General features: G+C 36.8%; 1 protein-coding gene across 2 annotated transcripts; it reads right to left on the reverse strand.

Moving 5' to 3' along the window:
- Nucleotides 1-979: 979 nt before the first annotated feature.
- Nucleotides 980-22,275, reverse strand: LOC132487168 (dual specificity protein kinase CLK4-like). Of its 2 annotated transcripts, XM_060094918.1 has the most exons (14): nt 22,251-22,275; nt 19,283-19,443; nt 14,401-14,455; nt 13,648-13,815; nt 12,507-12,597; nt 12,045-12,111; nt 8,990-9,106; nt 8,731-8,897; nt 8,442-8,536; nt 8,062-8,191; nt 4,946-5,028; nt 2,053-2,132; nt 1,240-1,330; nt 980-1,153 (listed from the first exon to the last, which is right to left on the reverse strand). In XM_060094918.1, the coding sequence occupies exons 2-14, from the start codon at nt 19,441-19,443 to the stop codon at nt 1,013-1,015; spliced, it is 1,446 nt and encodes a 481-aa protein (XP_059950901.1). In that variant the 5' UTR covers nt 22,251-22,275; the 3' UTR covers nt 980-1,012. The 2 variants fall into 2 exon arrangements, with proteins under 2 accessions (XP_059950901.1, XP_059950900.1); XM_060094917.1 differs by lacking the exons at nt 12,507-12,597; nt 14,401-14,455; nt 19,283-19,443; nt 22,251-22,275 and having other exon boundaries at nt 13,648-13,727.
- Nucleotides 22,276-23,078: the final 803 nt, after the last annotated feature.

A 23,078-nucleotide genomic window follows, 5' to 3' on the forward strand; every position in this document is an offset into this window, starting at 1 on the left:
AAATACCTACAGACAAACAAAAAGTTCATTATGTTAACCAATCAGGGTCTGGAAACTTCTGCAGTTTCCTTCCCAAGTGTTCTCCGATCAAATCATCTTTTTTTTTTTTTTTCCAGTAAACAGTAACATAAATACAAATTGTTTAATAATAACCATAAAGTCTCATAGGCTGAGGTTTAAGTATTTATACTTCATATGGTAAGGAGACAGATATTGGACAATTTCTAGACTCCTGAAGATTTGGCATTAAAAACAAAAACCTCAGTCATCAGAATTCCTATTTCTATATTTGTGACTAACTACATAAATAACCATTGGAAAACAGGACTTTCCAAGCTAACTTTCCAGTTAGATTTTAATCTTAAACGAAGTGTGTATGTGGTTTTATTAATCTATTACGATGCACAAGTTGGATGTCTTTCCATGAATGCTACTTACCACCACTGACATCAACCAATGAAACAGAACACAATACTTACAATTTAATGAAATTCCAACAGCAAACAGTTCCTATGGGTTTTGGTTTCTAATACCTGCCTACCTAAAGTTAATAATACTTATTACCTGTTCAACAATTACAGAAAAAATCTTTTAAAGTTAAGGAAAGTTTGAGGTAAATAAAGAATATTCATTTAAGAATGAAGTAGTCAAGATTTCCTTTTACTCAAAAAAAAAACCAAAAAACAAAACACAAAAATCACTTCCAAGAGTCAACCTCCATGTACAAAAAGGCAAGATCAATCACTGGACACAAAGGATATTCCAAAGGTCTTTAAAAATGGTAATTAATCTCAAAAAAGGAAAATTAATTTTAGCTTTTATATTTCATTCATTATCAAGACCATATTTGCTTAACAAGATAATTATGCAATTGATACAAAACATACAGCATTTACACTTAACTGTACAAAATAATTTAAGGTTTATAAAAATATTAGAATGTTTAGAGTTGACTGACGCAGTCTTAAATAATCTCTTCTAGAGAAGTATAGTAAGACCACTGATTTCCATTTTATTTCTTTTTTAATAAGTCAAAGAAAGGATGCTGCAATGCTTCATCCAAGGTAATTCTTTTCACTGGATCATATTCTAACATTCTTTGAATCAGGTCAAACAGTTTCTCATGTTCTTCATCATGACAGAGCATAAATTCCTGAGGGGAAAAATGACTTTGTTTAAGAAAGACAATAAAAAATAGTTAAAACAGGTTTTTTTTTGTTTGTTTGTTTTTTGTTTTACCTTTAATGGTTTGCAGTGTCCCGTAACATATCTACCAGGAGAACTATGTTCCTCCCAATCTAGATGATTATGAAGAAAATACTTCTGTTTCCTATAGGAAAGAGAAGTCTGGATTAAATTTTAAGAAAAAAAGAAACCCCAAACCCACATTCTTACCCTGCCCCAAACAGGGGATTGGGGGAAAAGATGGAACCATAGACATCTCTCTATATATACATAAACATACAATTTCTAAAAATCTCAGCAATAATTATATCGGCTACCTTATATGGTGTTTTTCCTAATCTTGTACCCTCTGAAGTTTTAGTATCCCACCTAAGTTGTACCATATTTGAAACAATGCCAGCTTCAAAAACAGAGGTTCCTAGATCCATTCCTGTAAATTCTGATTTCACTAGATCTGGAATGGGGCTAGAAATCGTTAACAATTCCCTGGATGACTTCTGCGGTGAAGCTACGTTTTGAAACCACTTATAGTATTCTTGTCCAAAGACGTACATGTGGTTTGCAACAGTCTGGAATTCAAATTTAGATAGGACTCCAAAATCAAGCTCTTTTTACTACTCTATGTATTATTTTTAAATCAACCTAGGAAAACATTTATGCAAAGGTTAACCTGAGTATAAAAACACCACTTTATTTACTGGATCACAAAGTAAATATTGCATTACTTTTCAAAAACTTGACTTCATGAAAAATAATTCAAAATCTACAGTCTTTGGAATAAGCAATAACAACAAAGATGGGTTTTCTATAGTTTGAATATAGGCCACTGCATGTACCCAATAAGGACTTTAATCTTAAAAAGCATACCTTGTTTTCTGAATCATGTCTGTTGGTATGGGTCCTAATATACGTTCCATCATTGCCAGGTGTTCTTTATTATCATTAGTCTAAAAAAATAGGAAAAAGAAACTTAGCACTTTCCATTTCCCTACACGCACATAAAAGGATAACACAAGAAAACAGTGTGTCCGGGACTTCCCTGGTGGTCCAGTGGTAGAGAATACACCTTCCAATGCGGGGGACGTGGGTTCGCTCCCTGGTCGGGGAACTAAGATCCCACACGCTGCGGGGCAACTAAGCCTGCCCACCACAACAAGAGAGCCCGCGAGCCACAAACTACAGAGCCCACACACTCTGGAACCTGCACACCACAAGTGGAGAGAGAAAACCCACGTACCGCAAAAAGAGAGAAGCCCACGTGCTGGAATGAAGACCCAATGCAACCAAAAAAAAAGTAAATAAATAAATGTTAAGAAAAAAAAAAAGAAAATAGTGTTTCCATAAAAGGACTAGATTAGACAGCTATACAATTTATATTACACTCTACTTCAAAGATGGAATAAAACTGAATGAGCTACACTGATTGTCTGATTTCTGAAATGAATTGGTAAGGTTTGTATAGCTGATTGAGGAACAACTTTTTAAGTATATTTTACTGAAGTACAGTTGATTTACAATGTTCGAATAATTTGTTTAATGTAAAACAGAACAGTTTTTCCTTATTTGTATTACTTGCACTGTTTAACTGAGGGATGACTGGGAAGATTACCAAAAACCTGGCTACTCATTTTATCGGTTGCTTAACTAACCTCCATCACCCAATGGATAGCAACTTTGTAACACTAATCCTAGACAATAAAAATACAGTCCCAATAATTCTTACAACAACCTTGAGCTAGGACTGTGGGAACATAACTTTCAAAGAGGTTAAGATACTAGCTCAAGCTCATATAGCTCATCAATGAGGAAACCTGAGCTGTGAACCCAAGTCAAAACTCATATTCTTAAATTACACAGTAACAGAGCTTTGGCTAAAGTAGAATAAATTGTTAAACTAAATGGTACACTCCTAAGCAGAGGCTGGAAAGCTTCTTCTATAAAGGACCAGATAGTAAATATTTTAGGCTTGGATGGTCACAGATGGTCTCCACCACATATTCTTTTTCATTTTTTAAAGCAGGCATCAGATAGGATATAGTTTGCCAATCCTTGCTCTGAAGAGCAGAGTCTATGTGCAATGCTTTTTAAATCCATTAACTACTGTGCCTAGCACACTGCTTTCAAAATGTTCTTAAGTCATGACAGGAATAAATAATACAAGCTCCATTATCTTCAAAAAGTTCCTTAGTTGAAGACTATTTTGGAGGGTGGAATTAAAATATAAACCACATCTCAAACCAAAGTTAATCATCGACGCTTAAGATCTCAGAATGATTTACAATCATAAAACCATCTGAAGGATTTTATATGTGTCAGAATGAAGAAAGCATGCACTGTGCTCAACTTTTTCCTTGACCCTATAGCTTACTACCACAAAACCAGACACCACCCCCTAGAAATGTCCGACAGCTATGTTCTAGATATCAAACTTGTCTACAAACTCAGAGTACTTTTAACAGATCTCTACGGAGTAGACAGAAGTTTGGTGAGGTGCCCCATAGCAGTGAACACATATATTCTGCAACAGCCACCTAAGTGACTTATAATTCATCACAGCTTCCTCCCTCCTCATCCTGCATTGCCATAACCTCAAAGCAACCTTGACAGTATTAGCCAGGAACTTCCTAACCACCCTCACCCCATCCAACAACACACCTTGATCAAATCACAACCCTCTTAAAGTTCTCCAATGGTTACACCACTTGAAGCTTTCAAGACTTTTCGTTTTCCGACATAAGCAAAATTATGAGGAAAACAAGTAGAGACCTAAATAACATTTTCTCCTTTTTGTTCTGCCAAGTAAGCCAATAACTATTATCATTTCATAGAAAGAACATTTTAATACCAAAAAAAAAACAGGAGAGATAATTTCTAAATGAAAGCCAGGACGGCAACCCTACAAAATCATTTTCATTTTAGACCGGTCTACATTTGGAAACCACTGACTCCGAGGATAAAACAAATACCTTTCTATGGCAAACAAGTCCACTATGAATCAGTACTTGCCTACTGACACCATTTTCCTATTTATCCAAGACACTCCGGCAGCACTATTCATCCTTCCTCAACTAGAGTAGCTTCCTTTATGCCTCTTGCATTTATGAATACCATTTCTTCCTGATATGGCCATCACACACTCTAGTTTTCTGACAAACCCTTACTCTTCCTTATAGCTTGGATTAAACTCCCTATTCCTCAGTGATGCCTTCTCGAAGGAAACTTAACCGTTCACCTTTTCTGGGTTCCCTTCTACATTGTTCCATTATAGCAAGTATCATATTGTACTGTACGTTTTCCCATGTCTATCCTGTGTATGTCTTCCTTGAGGAGAGAGATGCTGTCTTTTCATTTTTATACACACAGTGCTTAGAAATGTGCCTAGGGTGTCATACATGCTTAATACAACTTACTGTTTCTGAATTCTTTTAATAAAAGTGCAACATAACCAGAGCTGAATTAAAACTGACCATAGTAACACTAATGTAAATTTATGAAGGAGCATCACAATCAAATGGATCATATGAAGTCAATATGAACCATGTGTTTAAAAGCTCCACATGCAGAATGAATTATGACCATTCACTGAGAGTATTTCATTCAACTATGGTTTTAGAGAAGGTTGACTATTTTGCACATGGAAGTTTACATCTTAAGAATAATGACACTATGGCAACTTTCCAATATGGAAACAAAAACTTTAACATGCCTTTAACATTAAAGCTCATTATGAATCAGTAAGTAACATTTACTAAATACATACCTGAAAGACTGTGAAACCAAGGTAATATTCAATAAGAATGCAACCTATGCTCCAAACATCACATGGCTGAGACCAACCTAAAGCTATTTAAAAACAAAACCAAACATTTTAGTATGCAACAATTTTTTTTTTTTTTTTTTTTTTTATTTATTTATTTTTTTTTGCGGTATGCGGGCCTCTCACTGTTGTGGCCTCCCCCGTTGCGGAGCACAGGCTCCGGACGCGCAGGCTCCGGACGCGCAGGCCCAGCGGCCATGGCTCACGGGCCCAGCCGCTCTGCGGCATATGGGATCCTCCCAGACCGGGGCACGAACCCGTATCCCCTGCATCGGCAGGCAGACTCTCAACCACTTGCGCCACCAGGGAGGCCCCTGCAACAATTTTTAATTGCCAATACACAATATCTTTTCCTATGTGGGTGCTCTCTTTATATAGCCCATTTAGGAGAATATGATAGTAAATTCAGGGTTTACATTTTTAGTTTTATACCAAACATTATTCAGTATGCTTTCAGAGTCCTCCATATCCTTGTATCAACTTACAGTATTTTAACCTGGGGGAGGAGGCATTTTATGGAAAGTAAGAGGGGTTAGCAAATATTCCATAGTCTCTGAATTGCTTGTGCAATGAGGAGCACTGTTATACCCACTTAACGGTTGTTCTATGAAATTTTACATTTTATTAGTGCAAACATAGGTCAATAATTATCCTCAGAGTGTAATTACTAACCCCTTAGCAATTACCATCAGCTTGATATCTGAGTTTATTTCTTCCATTAAAAGAACTAGTAGTGTCACATAAATTATGTAAGAATTATAATGGATATTATAAGCAGTGTCACCCATAAGCAGAATTATACAGATATTTAAAGTTCACATAGAGAGGTATCTATATATGTACTTTCAGGTTGTCTATACATGATCATATATTTTCTCCTTCAGAATTCTCAATAGTAACATTATTCAGAAAAGAAAAAAACACCTAGCCTTAAGTCTCTATCTATTTAGAAAGGAAAAGAGTAAACCTAAACCATACAGATGTTTTAACCTTTTATAGATTAAGTTTTTAATAAAAAAATAATGTACAAATAAAACCTACTTTAAAAGACATTTCAATTACTTTCAGTAACATTACTGAATTTAAAGACAAAGGAAGAAACAATATATTCAAGGAACTTGACTATGATTTAGCCATTTTTGTTAACCCTCATGGTACTTATCACTTGAACAAAAGGATAATGGAGCATGGTTTCTACTTACAGTAACACATACAAAATCTGCAAATGATAGAGCTTGGATCTAAGATGAAAGTTTTCTTTTCCAGCCACTCCTGTCTCCCAGTCCAGCTTTCTCCCAAGTGACTGTAAACTACCTCATTCTCTTATGGCTCAGCTCTCATACTCTTTGGAATTTCACATCATTCACTTTTACCAACTTCTGTTTACTACCAACACCCAAGACATGAGACCAACTGCCCTCCTCAGTGGTGGCACCTGACAACATCTTCCTCTTCAACCTAATTCTGCCTTAATCCTCAGGAGTAACACTTCACAAACACACAAAGAACCCTTCTAATCTTCCCATCTGTTCATTTCTTTTCCTAAAGACCAATAACCCCAATTTCAGATTTATATCAACTATCCCCAGCCTGGCCACACATGGGACTGTATTATTACTAAGAATCACTGTATCTTATGCAATCTAGGAGGAGGCCATTAACTAACTGTAAGATACACCACTGTTTTATGAACCAATAACCAAGAAAAAATGCCGTTTTGTCTTATGTTTCCTCACATGTTAAAATGTGGAGAAAAATCTTCTTCTTAAAATTGATAAAACACAGCAAGTTATCTCTTTTTAAGCTCTGAAAATACCTCTCTGTCCACAATCTCTTCCCACACTCTATTCTTTTACCTTCATTGCAGCCTTCAGTCCTCAACCATGAATACATTTTCTAAACTACTGCAACACAGCAGCTTCTTTCAGACCATACTAAGCAGAAATCCTAGTAACATCAATCTCAAAGATGAGCTCCAAACCTGTGCTATCCTATGTGGTAGCCACTAGCCACATGTGGTTATTTAAATCTAAAAGTCTAATTAATTTAAAATTCAGTTCCTCAGTCACACTGGCTATACTGAAAGTACACAGTAGTCTACGTGTGGCTACTAATGGCTACCATGTTGGATAGTGCAGATATACAACATTTCTATCATCATGGAAAGTTCTACTAGCCAGCACTACATACTATTCTTAATTTCCTGTCCCTTTTACTAATTCTTTACTCTAGGTAAACGTCATTAGTTTGCTTTCACACTCATATTCTCAACTACCAAGTCCTCTTCGACAAAAGGTAAAAAGTGGAAAAGACTGATTCCACAAAGATGTTTTACTATCCAACCTCGGTTGAAACTTACTTTTGGCAAAGTAATATGCTTATACCATTTAACTATCTCCCAATATCACCTGATCTGAATTTTTCCCACTGTCTCCAAGACCCCAAATCCATCTCTGACTTCCTTGCTCTATCAACATGACTCGGTCTCGAACTTTTAAATTTTGAGGCATAAGATGCGCTCTCCCTCACTGAGTTCCCTTTTATTAATATTGAAAAACCCTGCACCTTAACTAATTTTCCTTTCCATGCTTTCCCATGTCAAAGATGATCAAAGAAGCTCTCCTCTTAGACTAGCCCCTCTTTCTTCTCCTCTTAACCTCCATCCACCCTACATCTAGACGTCTGCCAGCCAAATCTTTAGCATTTTCCCCAGCACCATGCTTTGTGATGAGACGAAAAGAGGTGCCCACATCGCTTCAAAATCACACTGCTGTCATGGACTTAGCCAATACTGCTTGTTCTCTTATGATCTTGTAAGACTGACTTGTTCAAAAAGAACCACCACCTGGAATATCTTTACAGACGATATCACATTTTTCCCACTCAGGAAAAATATTTATAGCAATGTCCAGACAGCTTTTATGAAAACAGAAAACAGTTTCTGTACACTGCTAAGAAAATTACAGCTATCCCCCAACTACCTGCCCCCCAATAAAAGCTATAGAGAACAAAAAATCTCTTTTTCAATTAAAATATCAGGAAGTCTGGTATCTACTAACCCAAAATGACCTCTGGAGCTCTGTAATGCCGTGTAGATACCAAAGTGCTATGATGTTCATCATCGTATGTTGCACTTCCTAAGTCAACAATTTTGATATCCGTGTTTTTCAGTGTGCGTTCATCACGTTTCTAGAGATACAGTTAAGTAAACACAAAGATCAATAAAGATATGAAATATTTTATAGCACTATCCAAAAGGCTTGCACATGAATTCTCTTTTTGATTTTCAAAATAACCCCATGAGAAAGGCAAAGGATTACCCTTTTTGGGTTAAACGTCAGGATATAATAAGCCTCAAAGGTAAAATTCCTCATCCAAGGATCACCAAGCTAAATTAATTTTAAAGACAACTACCAAAATTAAAACAAGTGTAACTTACCATTTTTGAATTATACTTGACTACATAGTCAGACTCCACAAATAAAATATTTTCAGGCTTCAGATCTGTATGGGTTAATTTATTATGATGCAAAACTACAAAAGAACAAAAAGACATTATTAGTTTCACTTACAAATTTAATCTGTACCGGAGGAAAGGAGAATTCGTAGTAGAGGTAGGGATCAAAAGTGGTTTCATCTTTACTTGCAACGTGCATTTTTAGTGACAATGGTTTGATATGTTGCTTGTCCAATTTACTGGTATTTAAAAATTTAACAAGTATACTTACAATTTATTGACTGACAGATCTGATATGCCATTTGCCTGATATGGTCAATTTGAAAGGGCAGAAAGCTATTTTCTTTAATGAAATCATAGGTACTAAGTCCCAGGAGTTCGAACACAATACAAATATGACCATGATGATCAAACCATTCTAGCATCTGGACACATCGGCTGAAACAGATCAGAATACAAATAATTCAGTTCACAGAATTCTGATTATTTCATGTAACATAATGGATCACAGTTCCAAGTTTATTACTTACAAGACATTATTGGGATCAGTACTATTTAAATGCTCCAATACTTCGATTTCTGAATGAGCTGCTTCATGATATTGTCCCATATTTTTTATGATTTTCACTGCTACATGTATGCCACCCCTTAAAAACAAAATGAAAATGGTAAATGTACAGAAGCGCGTTGAAGACATGTATCCTCTAAAGCAGCTGTCCCCAACCTTCTTGGCACCAGGGACCGTTTTCATGGAAGACAATTTTTCCATGGTTGGGGGGAGGGTGTGATGGTTCAGGTGGTAATGCAAGCTATGGGGAGCAGCAGATGAAGTTTCACTCGCTCGCCCACTGCTCACCTCCTGCTGTTAGGCCCAGTTCCTACCAGTCCACGGCCCAGGGGTTGGGGACCCCTGCTCTAAAGCATCATCTTGTTAAGTATCAATCACTCTATGCTATTTTCCTAAAATAATCTTTCAGGGTATATTATAGCAGATCTATAAATATTTTTTCAAAACATTTTGACAAAATATACATTATACAGAGTGATGATTTCTCTTAATACTTATGAACGTTAATGTTTGTTTCCAAGTTTAAATTTACCTAGATTTTATAAGTAGTTTTTTTTAAAAAAGGATAAAAATATAAACCTTGAATATACTACTGCTGAAAACATTTACTCATTCACCAGGCTAGACCGACTGTGCCAGATGTTGCATTGGAATCACTGTTAAAAAGAGCTTGTCCCATGTACTTCACAGTCTAATGGAAAAGACAGACACTTGAACAACTTATCATTAGGTTAGAAGTGCCTGGTATAAGGAATAGAGAGAAGAAAGAGCCTAACCATCAGAGTTAGGGGAGCTCAGACTTCTTCAGAGAAGAAAGACAACTATCAGTTTGTTAGATAATTCTGGCAAAGGAGACACCATCAATAAGTCATCAAGCCAAAAAACTGTTTAGTGCATTCACTGATGCGAATAGGTATAAATAGCAACAATGTATGGCAGCGTGTTTTAGACCGGGGCATCTGTAGTACTTCTTAAAAAGTGCAGAGGGAATTCCCTGGTGGTCCAGTGGTTTACGACATGAGCTTTCACTGCCGTGGGCCCAGGTTCAATCCCTGGTCAGGGAGCTGAGATCCCGCAAGCCACGTGGCACGGCCAAAGAAAAAAGCCGTAAATGATTTTGAGGAAGAGGATTTCCAAATCGTCATCTTCCTTCTGTCCTCTTTTCTAAACCTGATCTTCTTGAATACAAGCCAGCAATCAACCCTGCATTTTTCACTATGGCCTTCCCACATTACAAAAGAGAACCCCATGCACGTGAAATTAATATGTCAAGGTTTGTGCCCTAGGCTGCTTATAAAAAAGAAAAAAAAATCTTTGAGGCAAAAATTTTTCTAGTGGCTGGATAGCAAACCTATTCCGAACTCATTTCTTTTGACAAGGTCCCAATGAAGTTGTGGGCTGATATATAATCATCAAAATAAATTTTTAATGATTTATCTCCCTATGATGTATAGCATATATCTCAAGACTTAAAAGAATTACTATAAAACTGCTGTGACAAAACTTCTTCTAGTCTCATCTATTTCATCATATGGACAAGTTTTCTAACTGCTAATATGCTATAAAAATGAACAGTGCTAATAGCTATAAAAATGAAAAATGGATAATGGTGTTAGCTAATGCTACTATAGTAATCATATTGCAGTATATAAATGTTTCAAACCAACGTTATACAACTTAAACTTATAAGCTTTCATATTACTTGTCAATTAAAAAAAAAGAAAAATGGAAACTTAATGTTAAAACAGTAAGATTTATCTATGGACACAGGAACTCATTTTTTAAAGGCCCCAACCATCTCAATAAAAGATATATTTTCAATTACATTGTATGTTTTAGGTCTAATAAGTATCAAAATTTGTAACAGATTTGTACTTGATCAATTGAATACTATTCATTGGAATATCTCAAATACTCAAGTCTTGGAACCTCAAGAAATTTTTAAAGACCTAAATGGGACAACTAGTGAAATGTGAATCAGGTTGTAGATAAGCTGGCAAAACTTGAAAATACATATAACATGTAAATATAGAGAATGATTAAACACTGTAAAATGTTAACATTTGTGGAATCTGGGTGAAAAATAGATGGGAATTCTTAGCAACTTGCCTAAGTCAAAGTATTTCAAAATATCTTAAAATTTTACTTTATGTTCACATTTTTGTCATAGAGAGGAAAGGGTGATAATAAAAGACATTTAGGATAATATTCTTTATGAAAAGTGAAGTAAAAGTTAAGTTCAAGATAAAGCATTTCTAAGTATTCAAGCAAAGTTTGTTCATGGATGACAGGAGGTATCAAGCTTTTGTATTTAGATTCCCCCAAACATATTTAGAAAGAGAAATATGTTTTTTTTAAAAATCAGCATTTACAATAAGCTGGAAATTACATCCTCAACTATTTTATGATGAAAAGTTGAGATGTCAATTTAGAAATGTGCAGTTTCCACTAAACTGTTGTAAGACGTTCACTTACAAAAAAATTTGCAACCGCAGAATAGAGATCCTAGAGGAAAACATGAAAATGAAGCAGAGAGGGTCAAATAACAAAAAGTTTAGTATAACTCATTAAAGAATCTGGACTTTATTCTGTAGGCTTCAAGTAATATAATTTATTTATAGTTTGAGAAGCTAACCCTAACGTGCAAATATTATCCTTTGGAAATAAAAGTTTTTGAACCAAGAAGATTAGACATGCTAATTTATTGTCTCTGCAATTCAAAAGTAGGGTAAAGCACTCCAAATCTCTTATAGAAAGCTAAGGACCTAAGTTCTGGGAAAGTCTTCACTTGAACACTGACATTAATTTCAATGAACTCCATCTGATAAACATTTTCAGCATTCTTGGTCAAAATCCATACTTATGGTAAATAAATCATACACAGTTCAAGAACTTTTGAATACTTATACCTCCCAGGAAAACACATAGCTACCACTTAAATTCCATTTCATCTAAATTATGGATCCTTCTCCACCAAAAATATCAGAATGTTCAAAAAAGAAAAACAACAAACTTACATGCCATGATCAATGCACTCTACAACTCTGCCAAAGGTCCCTTCTCCCAAAGTGTTCACGATTTCATCTAAAGTGAGCGGGGAGAAAGAAGTGTAAGTACATGAGTACAAATTATCAGTTATTCAAATAATGAATGCTTAAGTGTGGAATTTTTTCAAATGCTCTCTATTAAAGCATAATTAAGGTTCCAGCCCTCAAATTATTTTATTTTCAGCTGCTACAAAAATAATTTAGATAGAGCTATCTTTCTTGCTCTAATCTCAAATTCCACTGATTATTTTGGAACTTTAGAGTAGAAATATTTAAACTCTATAGAAAAGAAGAAATACAAAAGAACAAACAAACCCACAAAAAACAAAACAAAAAAGCAATGAAGAGTTCTTTAGCCCCCCGCTGACAAACTATTCTTAAAAAGATTATTCTGTCTGCAAAGTTTAAAAAGTGTTGAAAAATATTCTATACATCTTGCTTTTAGAACGTCTCCACTTTGGCAGATCAGGTGACCCTCTTCATCATCTTCTATACTCCTGGATCTTTTCCTTTGGTGGCTCTTCTGGAACGGCAAGTGGGCAGCACCAAGGTCGTCCAGCCAATCAATATAGCAGAGTGAATTCAGGGCAGAATACGCAATTCATTCAGCGGGGAGATATTCAGGCATTCAGATAAGAACCAGGCCACGAACAGTTGGCAGGAGCAATTTCAAATTCAGTCCCCAGAAATTCACAGGACACAGTTTATGTTACAGAAGAAAAACATGGCAAGATTTTCAGATAAGTTACTTAAAGTGGCAATAGAAAAAACAACACAATTGTCTCTAAAATACTGACTTAATTGAAGTCTGAAATTTAAAGAATGCAATGTCATGATCTATTAATCTCGTTATAAAATAGCCTATGCTGTGAGTTGAAATGTCTAGTTTGGCAAGAAGATGTTTTAAAATGTCAAGATTAGTTCAAATTGATACTTAGCAATATTTTTAAACATACTTATTAAAATAAAAGGGGAAAATAAAGGCTAATGTCAATGTTTGATCTAATCAATGATAGTTCTAGTGAAGAAAACTTGGGGAGGAAAATAATAATTCATAGTTTACTGCAAACAAGTGAAGATTCATGAGTGTAAAAAAAAGGGCAGGCTTTCTGGACAATAATTTCCCCTTCAGCACCCACTTTCAGAACTCCAATGGAACTAATTGCAGATTGTGCTATACACAGGGTAAGTATCCGCCAGTGCAACTTTCTACATTTGTCTCCAAGTACTGGGAAAGGGGTTTCTTTTAAAGTAAAAAATGTTTAAGATGAAAGAAAAGATGAGTGCTTCATCTTTTCGTATGATTATGTTATAAAAGATAAAAATATTTTTAACATTAAAATCAAGAACCTCATGATCTGGTCTGCAGAAAATGAGTAAATGTGGGCATATGAGGACTAACTAATAAATGCAGATTAGTTGTAAGAATTTGGAAGTTTCCTTTAAGGATTCAAGTAATATAAACACAATTATATTCAAATAGTATTATAAACTTTTTCAAACTTATTGGCTCAGTAAGAGCTTTTACACACAAATAAGTATCCCCCCAAAATAAAAACAAAATCAATCATACCGAACGTGACTGATTACTTGAACACTGTCTATTACGCTTCCTTTTAGGACTGCTTCTCCAGCTTCGGACTGAAGATTTACTGCAGTGGATTCGATAACTGCTTTCAACGTCTGTGTGATAACGTCTAGGAACATATCTTTTGCAGTAGTCATTTCTGTATTCATCAATGTTAGGAACATATATTTTGCAGCAGTCATTTCTGTATTCATCAATGTTAGGAACATATATTTTGCAGCAGTCATTTCTGTATTCATCAATGTTAGGAACATATATTTTGCAGCAGTCATTTCTGTATTCATCAATGTTAGGAACATATATTTTGCAGCAGTCATTTCTGTATTCATCAATGTTAGGAACATATATTTTGCAGTAGTCATTTCTGTATTCATCAATGTTAGGAACATATATTTTGCAGTAGTCATTTCTGTATTCATCAATGTTAGGAACATATATTTTGCAGTAGTCATTTCTGTATTCATCAATGTTAGGAACATATATTTTGCAGTAGTCATTTCTGTATTCATGAATGTTAGGAACATATCTTTTGCAGTAGTCATTTCTGTATTCATCAATGTTAGGAACATATCTTTTGCAGTAGTCATTTCTGTATTCATCAATGCTAGGAACATATCTTTTGCAGTAGTCATTTCTGTATTCATCAATGTTTGGAACATATCTTTTGCAGTAGTCATTTCTGTATTCATCAATGTTAAGAACATATCTTTTGCAGTAGTCATTTCTGTATTCATCAATGTATCTCTGGTCCCGATAATATCTCTCATTCAAGAACCTTGCTTCTAAATAATGACTGCAAACACATTAAAGGATTTAAAATTACTCTCTTCATTCTAGAACGCTTTAACCTTTAACCACATTTTAACGTGGTTAAAATAAAACATTCTCTCAAGAATTCCTGGTTTCAACAGCTAACTCAATAAAAGAAAAAAATACAAATTGATGAATTAGAATTTATGCTTAACTCACAAAACTTAAATAATTTTACTTTAACCAACAAGCAAATGGGTACATATATCTCTATTAATATATACTGCTATGAGGGAACAAACCTTGGGTCAAATCATTCAACATATTCAGTGTTTACTTGATTAAGTGTCCCTTTACCTTCTGGTGAAAGTTAAGACCAAAAATTCACAAAACTGCTCTTCTGAAATTCATCAGTCTTATGATATATGCATCTGTAACTAAGCTCTCTTCCTTTTTGCAGAGCCACACACAACATGAGGCAGGCAAAACAGGATTCCTTTCCTTCTTAATGTAAGTTAGGTATCTCTGGCACACAGAGTTCTTTCACCAAAGGTGTATTAGAGCTAAAAGGAATCTTAAATATATTTCAGGCCTTTCATTGTACAGATGACTACACTGAGATCCCTAGAAGGAAAACGATTTGCCATGGTTGTAGAGCACATTCTAAATCCTATTGTATGTGCCAGTATTATTCTACACACCACCTATTCCATCTCCTCTCCTCTATTTCGAGCTTCCTGTATCTTTCTGAGAAATAGTCAACACAGTGTTTGAAGGCTGCTTCATGTGCCAAAAATATCCAAAATATATGCCCCTCAAATGAGAAAAGGTTCTTGTAATTGCTTGCTTAGGATTTCCCAACCCCCTACTTCCCTTTGCATTTTGAATTTCCTGTCACTCCTGCTTGTGAAATAAACAAGAATTCAGGGAAAACAGCATCATCTGGTGCCATAGTGCTTACCTTTTTTTTTATTAATTTTTTTTGCGGTACGCAGGCCTCTCACTGTTGTGGCCTCTCCCGTTGTGGAGCACAGGCTCCGGATGCGCAGGCCCAGCATCCATGGCTCATGGGCCTAGCCGCTCCGTGGCATGTGGGATCCTCCCGGACCGGGACACGAACCTGCGTCCCCTGCATCAGCAGGCGGACTGTCAACCACTGCACCACCAGGTAAGCCCCATAGTGCTTAACTGCTGAATCTACAGATCCCTTTGAAAATCTAATTGAGAGGTATGGACCCTCTCCCCTAAGAAACGCACAAATGTGTAAACAAAACTTGGCAAGGAATTTCAGAGATCATGGACCTCAGGAAGTCAATGGATTCCAGTTAAGCAGCCTTGATTTGATGGAAAGAAAAAGACAGAGTCAACTGACCCAGTTTCCCGTCCCCCTCTCTACCTGGGATGAGTATCCTTTTCAACAGTGTGAAGCTTCAAGAGGGATGCACGTGGAGCACTGAGGGAGAGAGGGGACACCTGCCCAGTCAGACACACCAGCTAAAATAATCCTGACAGGCAATGGAGTGACAGATGTTAACTAGACTGCCCTCACTAACCTCGTTCTTTTTCCCAGAATATGTTGTCATTCTTTTTTCTCAGGAGGCTGGTTTATGCAAAAATAAAGGAGAAGCATCTCTAAAACTGCTACTCAACAGGGCTGGCATCAAATCCAGGCTGGGGAGATGCAGAAACCCCCTTTCCCCAGTGTCAGCCTTAAGTTCTAGCCATTGGAGAAACAACTCAGGATATTAGGGTCTAAATCTGGGTCTAAGTCAGGGATCTGATCAGTTGCTTGGAACCGTTAAGGGAGAGATCTACAATACGTCAAACTAGAAATTACCATACTCTAAAGGGCATCTGTTTAATTCTGTAAGGCATCCTTCCCATAAAACTCTAAAATGTATCGGAAAACTCTAACACTAATAATCCTTAGCTGGACTAGTGCATGAAATTAGAGCTGCTGATAATCCATAAATAATCTATAGAATAACAAACATGGAGTGAAGTAATACTATGAGGATAAACTAAAAAGATGAGGACCTCTTCAGCCTACAACAACCGAGGCTTAGAGATTATATAAACAAAGTCTACAGAATTATAAAGGCTATATGGGCAGAGTGAACAGGATGAACAGACTGATTGAATTTCTAAAAATAGTCACTGAATGTCCAGTGAATATTTCACTGTAGTTCTTTAAAACAGCCAAGACTAATGAGGCTATGGGCATTCGTTTTTATTTCCACACAGGTCCTGTGGAAGATAAAAAATATATGAGGCAAAATCCCTGCCAACAAATAACTGTTCAATTTGAGATTACTCACACAAAAATAAAACAAAACTCAACCATGCAGGAAATGCCGAAAGCCTGGATATGAGTGCTTAGGAGAAAAAACTCATAATGCTTAAAATGGTCAGGGAAGATTTCGTGAAAAAGAAGGGAAGAGTTGCATCTTATAGGGACATCAGGATTTGGATAAAGTAGGAAGTAGAAGTGGTGCCAGGAAAGAAAAATGGCATATTACCATCTTACATTTATAGAGTACTTTTAGCCAGAATGGTTTAGAGATGAGTTTGTCTACATGTTACTTAGGAAATAGTAAGTAGACAATTTCAGCAAGAGCAATTTTCACATAGGGGAACATAGGCAAATAAATAAGCTGGGAACAGATCATCCAAAATCTTGCATGCCAGGCTAAAGGGCTTAAAACAGTGTTTCTCAAAGGGTGGTCTGTTTATTAACAATATCGAAATACTGAATTTTTAAAAATGAAGATCCCTGGACCCCAGGTCAGACTCACTGAATAATCTGGTAATAAGCATTTTAAACATACCTCCAAAGTGATTCTATTCACACTAAAGTTTGAGAATCACTGGTTTAAGGCTTGATACTCTATGTTACAACAAGACATTTAAGGATATAAAATGTGTTCACAGTGTTCACAGCCACATCAGTCTTCCTGTGTAGAATTAATTGATTAAGCCTGTAGGGAGGGAGCAATTCACAGGCTACTTACAAATCAGAAAGAAAAGACACTCTGAAATATATAGGAAAAAGGTAAGATAATTGATATACAATAAAAGCGCTGATAAATCATAAGAAAAATATGCTTTAATAGAAAAAATAGGCTAAGAATACAAAAATAATGTTCACAATCAACTAGACTTCAATTAAAAAAATATTCAAGTGTTCAATAAGCACATGACAGAGGACAAATTCAGCAGAAATTTAAACATTCAAATGAAAAGAAAACACTATTCTTGGCATTTCAAAATAGACAAGACTGGTGACAGCATGTCGTAGGGAGTGTAACTTGGTACAAACTTTCTAGAAAAATATGTGGAAAAATATGTGAATATGTAGCAAGAGCCTTATAAGAGTTCACACCCTTTCACTTGAAACTGTCCCTTCTTAGAACCTATTTTCAGGAAATATTCAGAGGCAAAGATTTGTATACAAAGATATTTTTCAGAAGAAATAACTTTACATCCAAATGAGGGACTAGCATCCCACCAAGAGTACCTTCTTTATATGCTTCTGTATTTTTCATTTTTTTCCAATAATTTTACAAAAGAAAAACTCTTATGAAGATTTGAATCTTGAAAAAGACTATTAGATTACTCCAGATTACAGAGAGCAATTACCACCAGACATCTCTGGTGCCAATATCAAAGAAGAAACTATTGGCCTAGTGGTTATTGCACTGACTCAGTATCATCTTTATGTGGTTAATTGTGAATATGAATAACTGTTCATCATTCATATCACTTCCTTTCGACACATACAATGCATAATAAATCCATGAATGGTTAGTACTATATGTTAAGCCTTACAGAGTATTTTGTAGTTATCTTAATATAGGGTACAGATATTCTTGTATAATACATTAATTAGCTCAGGTCATTGAAATCCTGGCATAGATTCTCCCTCTTCCCTCCATATGATAGTGTGTGAAGAATGATTAGTCTGCACTGATTAACAACAAGCTCACTGTTCTACAGAACAAGTCTGTTTTGGCATGGAGAAGGAAAAAAATTGCATACTGTTTTTTAAATAACGCCAGTTGGCTAATTTAGAAAGCAATCTGGCAAACAGTCCCAGTGGAACATCTGCACAAAACAAGGAGAAAACATAGAACCAACAAAAACAACTGAGAAAGGGAAATTAACGGAGGACAGAATGAAAGAAACTCTATTCACCTAGGCTTTGTTTAATCATTTAGGAACTTGAAAAATTCCTTCAATTCTATATAAACGTAGTACCTCCAAATTTTACACTGGTAAGAATACAACAGAACAGGACACATGCCATTGGAAATTTTTAATGAGGTCCTTCTTACAACAGCCAAGCTTCTAAAAATCCCAAACATATCCACTGGCCTTATCTACAAATATAACCTGTAGAATACAGTATAAGCAACTAATCCCCAACACACTTTAACATTCTCACACACCACATGCTATTTTTCCATCTGGATGAACTCTTCCCGACCCTTCATTAGCTCTCATTTGTGGAACCCTAAATAAGTGCCCCAACGTACAGCTCTCCCTACTACATACAAGTTAAAGGCACTCACTGGTCCTTTAATCACTTACTTAACTTTCGTGTGTCTCATTTCCCACAACTATATTACTGGCAGCTGGGACTCCATCAACTGTCTCCTACAGCTCCCAAATGGACACAGATATGTGAGAGTAGGAACTCTGTTCTATTCACAGCAGTGTCTAGCATATAATAGGCACTCAGTAAATATTTTCTGAATGAGTATTTGTTGACTGATTTATAAAACAATCTGACAGATGAAAGCTATATAAGCTAATGACAAGTCATTACAACTATTAGTGTTAAAATGGTACTAGTTCAAGCGTAATTTACCAATAAGATTCTTTAAGCTGGTGATGTGGTTTACAATGTCTGTTCTCTTGTGTACTACTGTGGGATCTCCTCTTCCGTTTGTGACTTCCACTATAGCTTTCATGTCCCAGGCTTTCTCTGTTATCCCAGTCAGGGCAGTGAGTTCTTTTGGAATGACTCATCTGTTAATGGAAATGAAAAGTGAGTTGTGGAATTTACAGATGGTTATATTTAGTAAATAAAATATTTCACATTAATATTAATTAAATAGAAAAACCCCAGCACATGGGGTCCTACAGGTTCTAAAATCTTCGTAGGTAATGGTTCCCAAGGCATGGAGGCACTATCCCACTGGTATGTCAGATGATTCTAAGTGGCATACACACCTAGTATTAAATGATAACACTGTGAGACCTTAATGCACTTTCTTTCCATTCTTCTGGATATATTCTCAGCTTGGTGCATATCTTCAACTAACACTCGCTAACTGCCATTTTTAAAAAAAGAGTCAGGATTCAGGCTTACAGCCTTCAGTAGACAACAATATCTAGCTAGAAATTAATAACTTTTTTCGTTTTATTTTTATCATTACCTTCTTTCTATGGTAAATTATTACTAATCTCTTAAGTTATTGATATAATCAAATTATTAAGTTATTGATGTTAACTTTAAATGTGAACTAATTTAAAACAAATATCACAAGTGTCATGCAGCTTTGTTGAAATACAGTGATACAAATAACTGAAGTCAGAGAAACACTTAGGGATAGAATATAGGAGATGACTGTTTATTTTCAGATCATCCTGCAACCATTCTTAAAATTAAACATATTTGTTATAGATCTGGGGTGACTAAAGAAATGAACCTATAAGGATGAATATGGTCACACTGAAATCAGATAATTGTGACAATTCCTTGGCTCCATCTAGGATCCATTCAGGATCCATTCAGGATCCATTCAGGATCAGGATCTGTGTTCTAACAATGTCATCCCATTCTGCCTCCTCAAATCTTAATTCTTTCACAAAGCAGTCAAGTTTTTAACAGTGATGTCCAAACTGTTGAAGAGGGTGAAGTTCACAACTCAGCAAGGAGCTGAAAACAGGTAAAATGGAGCAAAACCAACTTAGTTAACCTCCTTCAGTTAGCCCAAATGACTCAGTAACAAGCAAACAAATTCAAGTAAAAAATTTAAAAGATTTCAAATGAATTAAAAGACTTTAAAATGAGGCATCTCCTGGGAGGTATTCCCTAAGAAAATGTAGGTATCATGCCATCAGGGACCGAAGCCACCAAATATTTAGATCTTTCAACTCACTTCTCTTGTTGATTCTTAGGTCCAACAAAAATCCTAAAACTCTAGTCAGGGTTCTCACTGGAAATTGATAAGTGAGCATTCTGATTTACATAGACATTTGAATATGGGAAACTGAAATAAATGACATTACAAATTAACCTGAGCCAAAAGACCATCAGAAAAGCCATCAAAAAAATTATACTTCTAGTGGAATTCTTCTAACCCTTCAATTACCCAAATTATATTTTAACCACATAGGAACTCTTTAAAATTGTTTAGTCAAGCATTCTTAAATCATAGCAAGCAAAATTACAACATCTGATGACTGAGGTTTATTACTATGATTATTATAATGCATTTTTTGCAAAACACGTGTGTCTGCTTCAGTTTTGTTTTTTTCCTTCTACTATCAGTAGGCCATAACTAGCTCACCAAGGCAGAATTCTTAAATAACCGCAGTTATCAATATGCAAATATTAAAATAAGCATCTTGGGAGAGCCAAAGGTTTTTATTTCTCTAGCCAAGTTCATTACTTTAAATTTAATTCAGCTGTTAGGAAGCCGTCCCCCCACCACCACCACTACTGTTCAGAGATATTTTCTCAGGGGGCCAAGAGAAGAATCCCAGATCCAGGTTATACAGATTAGGTTCCTTCACATACAAAAAAAAAGAAAAACTATCTAGAATTATCACACTATTTCTTATTAACAAAGAATCCTACATGTTAGAATCATTGGACGTCCTTCAATAAAAACATCAGATACAATAAACATCAGATGTTTATATCCATCTTAGAAACCTGATTCTCTACTGCCCTTTAACACCCTATATTACCCGACAATTTGACGTTATCTATATAAAAATATCTATAAAGGTTAAAGTTATGATTAGATGGCTCCAAGAGTACTGTATGTAATGGATAACAAGAAGCCTGTGGGTGTATGTATGGAGCACAATCATACAAAGATACCTATAAAATAAGACCAGGTGGTTGACGTGGTCAGTTTGGAGCGCTGTTTCCTAAGAATAGTATAAGCATTTCATGGTTACTTAAGTAATCAAGGACAGGGTGATCCAAAAGTATCAGAAATGCACATCTGATGCAATAATACTATGCTCCACTTTAGGACAAAAACAGTTTGCACAAAGGATGAGCCTCTCCGTATTTACCTCTCACAAGCACGAGCTAAATTCCACCACCTGGACTTGCAAACTAGCAGTTCCTCAGACGCCCAGTCCCCACCCCCCGCCTCTCCACCAGGGCACCTGGCCAGGGCCTTTGGCGCACTCAGAGGCAGAAGTCTGACCTCGGAAAATCCCAGAATGCTACAAACGGCCGAGGCCAGGGACCCAGAGTAAGGCTTGATCTAGGACAACACTTGCTCTAGGAGGCTCTCGCAGGGTCTCACTCTGATCGGTGGGACGGGTCACGGGCCTAAGGAGCCGTGATATGAGTGGCCTGGCCTCTCTGAGACGAGTCAGCGGCAGAGCCGAGGCCTTTCCGCCCTAGGATTTTAAATCTACCATGACACTGGGGCAACTTTAGGTTTCAAATGCCACGAGCAGAGCTGTGCCCCGAAGAAACCCTGGTCACCGAGGCCCCGAATCCCGTCGTTTTTCCGACACCTGCCTTTCGAGACCTAAAAGACTGGGAAACCGCCCAGCCCAGAACACCCTATCCGAAACCTTACCTCCTCAAAAGCAAAAGGCCCTTTGGCCAATAACTGTCTCCAAACCGCCGTCTCCTCTCCCTGTCGCTGCAACAAACACCCTACAAAATGGCAGCAAAACCATCTCCCCAAAACCCCACCGTCAGCCTCTAGCACCACTTATATAGGAGGAAGGCGCCTATGTAACAGAGCTCACGCGCTCACGCCCCTCCCCTAAGGGGCGGGGCCAAGTGTGACGTCGGGGCCGCGCCCGGCCCTCCACCACGCTGCTGTGTGGGCGGAGCAGTCCCGGCCCCGAGATGTGCCGTGGCTGAGGCGACTCCTTAGATTGTTTTCGTTGCGGGAGAACCTGGGTGAAGTCAGGAGGAGACGACTTAAGCCTGTGGCACGTGTCTGCTGCTACTCGAGGAGTTATTCTGAATGCAGCACCTCTCAGCAGAGCCAACCTTGGCTCCGTTTCCTGCTCTCCCGCCCCAGTGGGCCGCAGCACGGCTGAACAGTCAGGCAGAGCCACCGTGCAATAGACAAACCCCTAACCGGCTCGGTGCTAGGCCCAGGCTGGTGCTGGGGTTAGCTCAGTGAACGCGATTGTGTAGTCCAGCCCGCTTGGAACGTCCTGTCTAAAAATGGATTCTGATAAATAAGATGTCTTAGGAAACAAGCTCAGAGGTGCTTATCTTTTTAAGGCCTGTGTTCCTGATAAAAACAAAAAAAATAAGTTTCAGTTGAGACTCCTTACAAAATTTTTCCTGTTGTGGTCCCTGCCTCTTGGGCAGATTCGGAAGCTGGAAGTTTCCCTAACAAACTTTTCCCCATTATTTATTCCTGTGAGTCAGTTTTATTTAACCA

Source organism: Mesoplodon densirostris, chromosome 3 (genome assembly GCF_025265405.1).
Source record: "Mesoplodon densirostris isolate mMesDen1 chromosome 3, mMesDen1 primary haplotype, whole genome shotgun sequence".
NCBI lineage: Eukaryota > Metazoa > Chordata > Mammalia > Artiodactyla > Ziphiidae > Mesoplodon > Mesoplodon densirostris.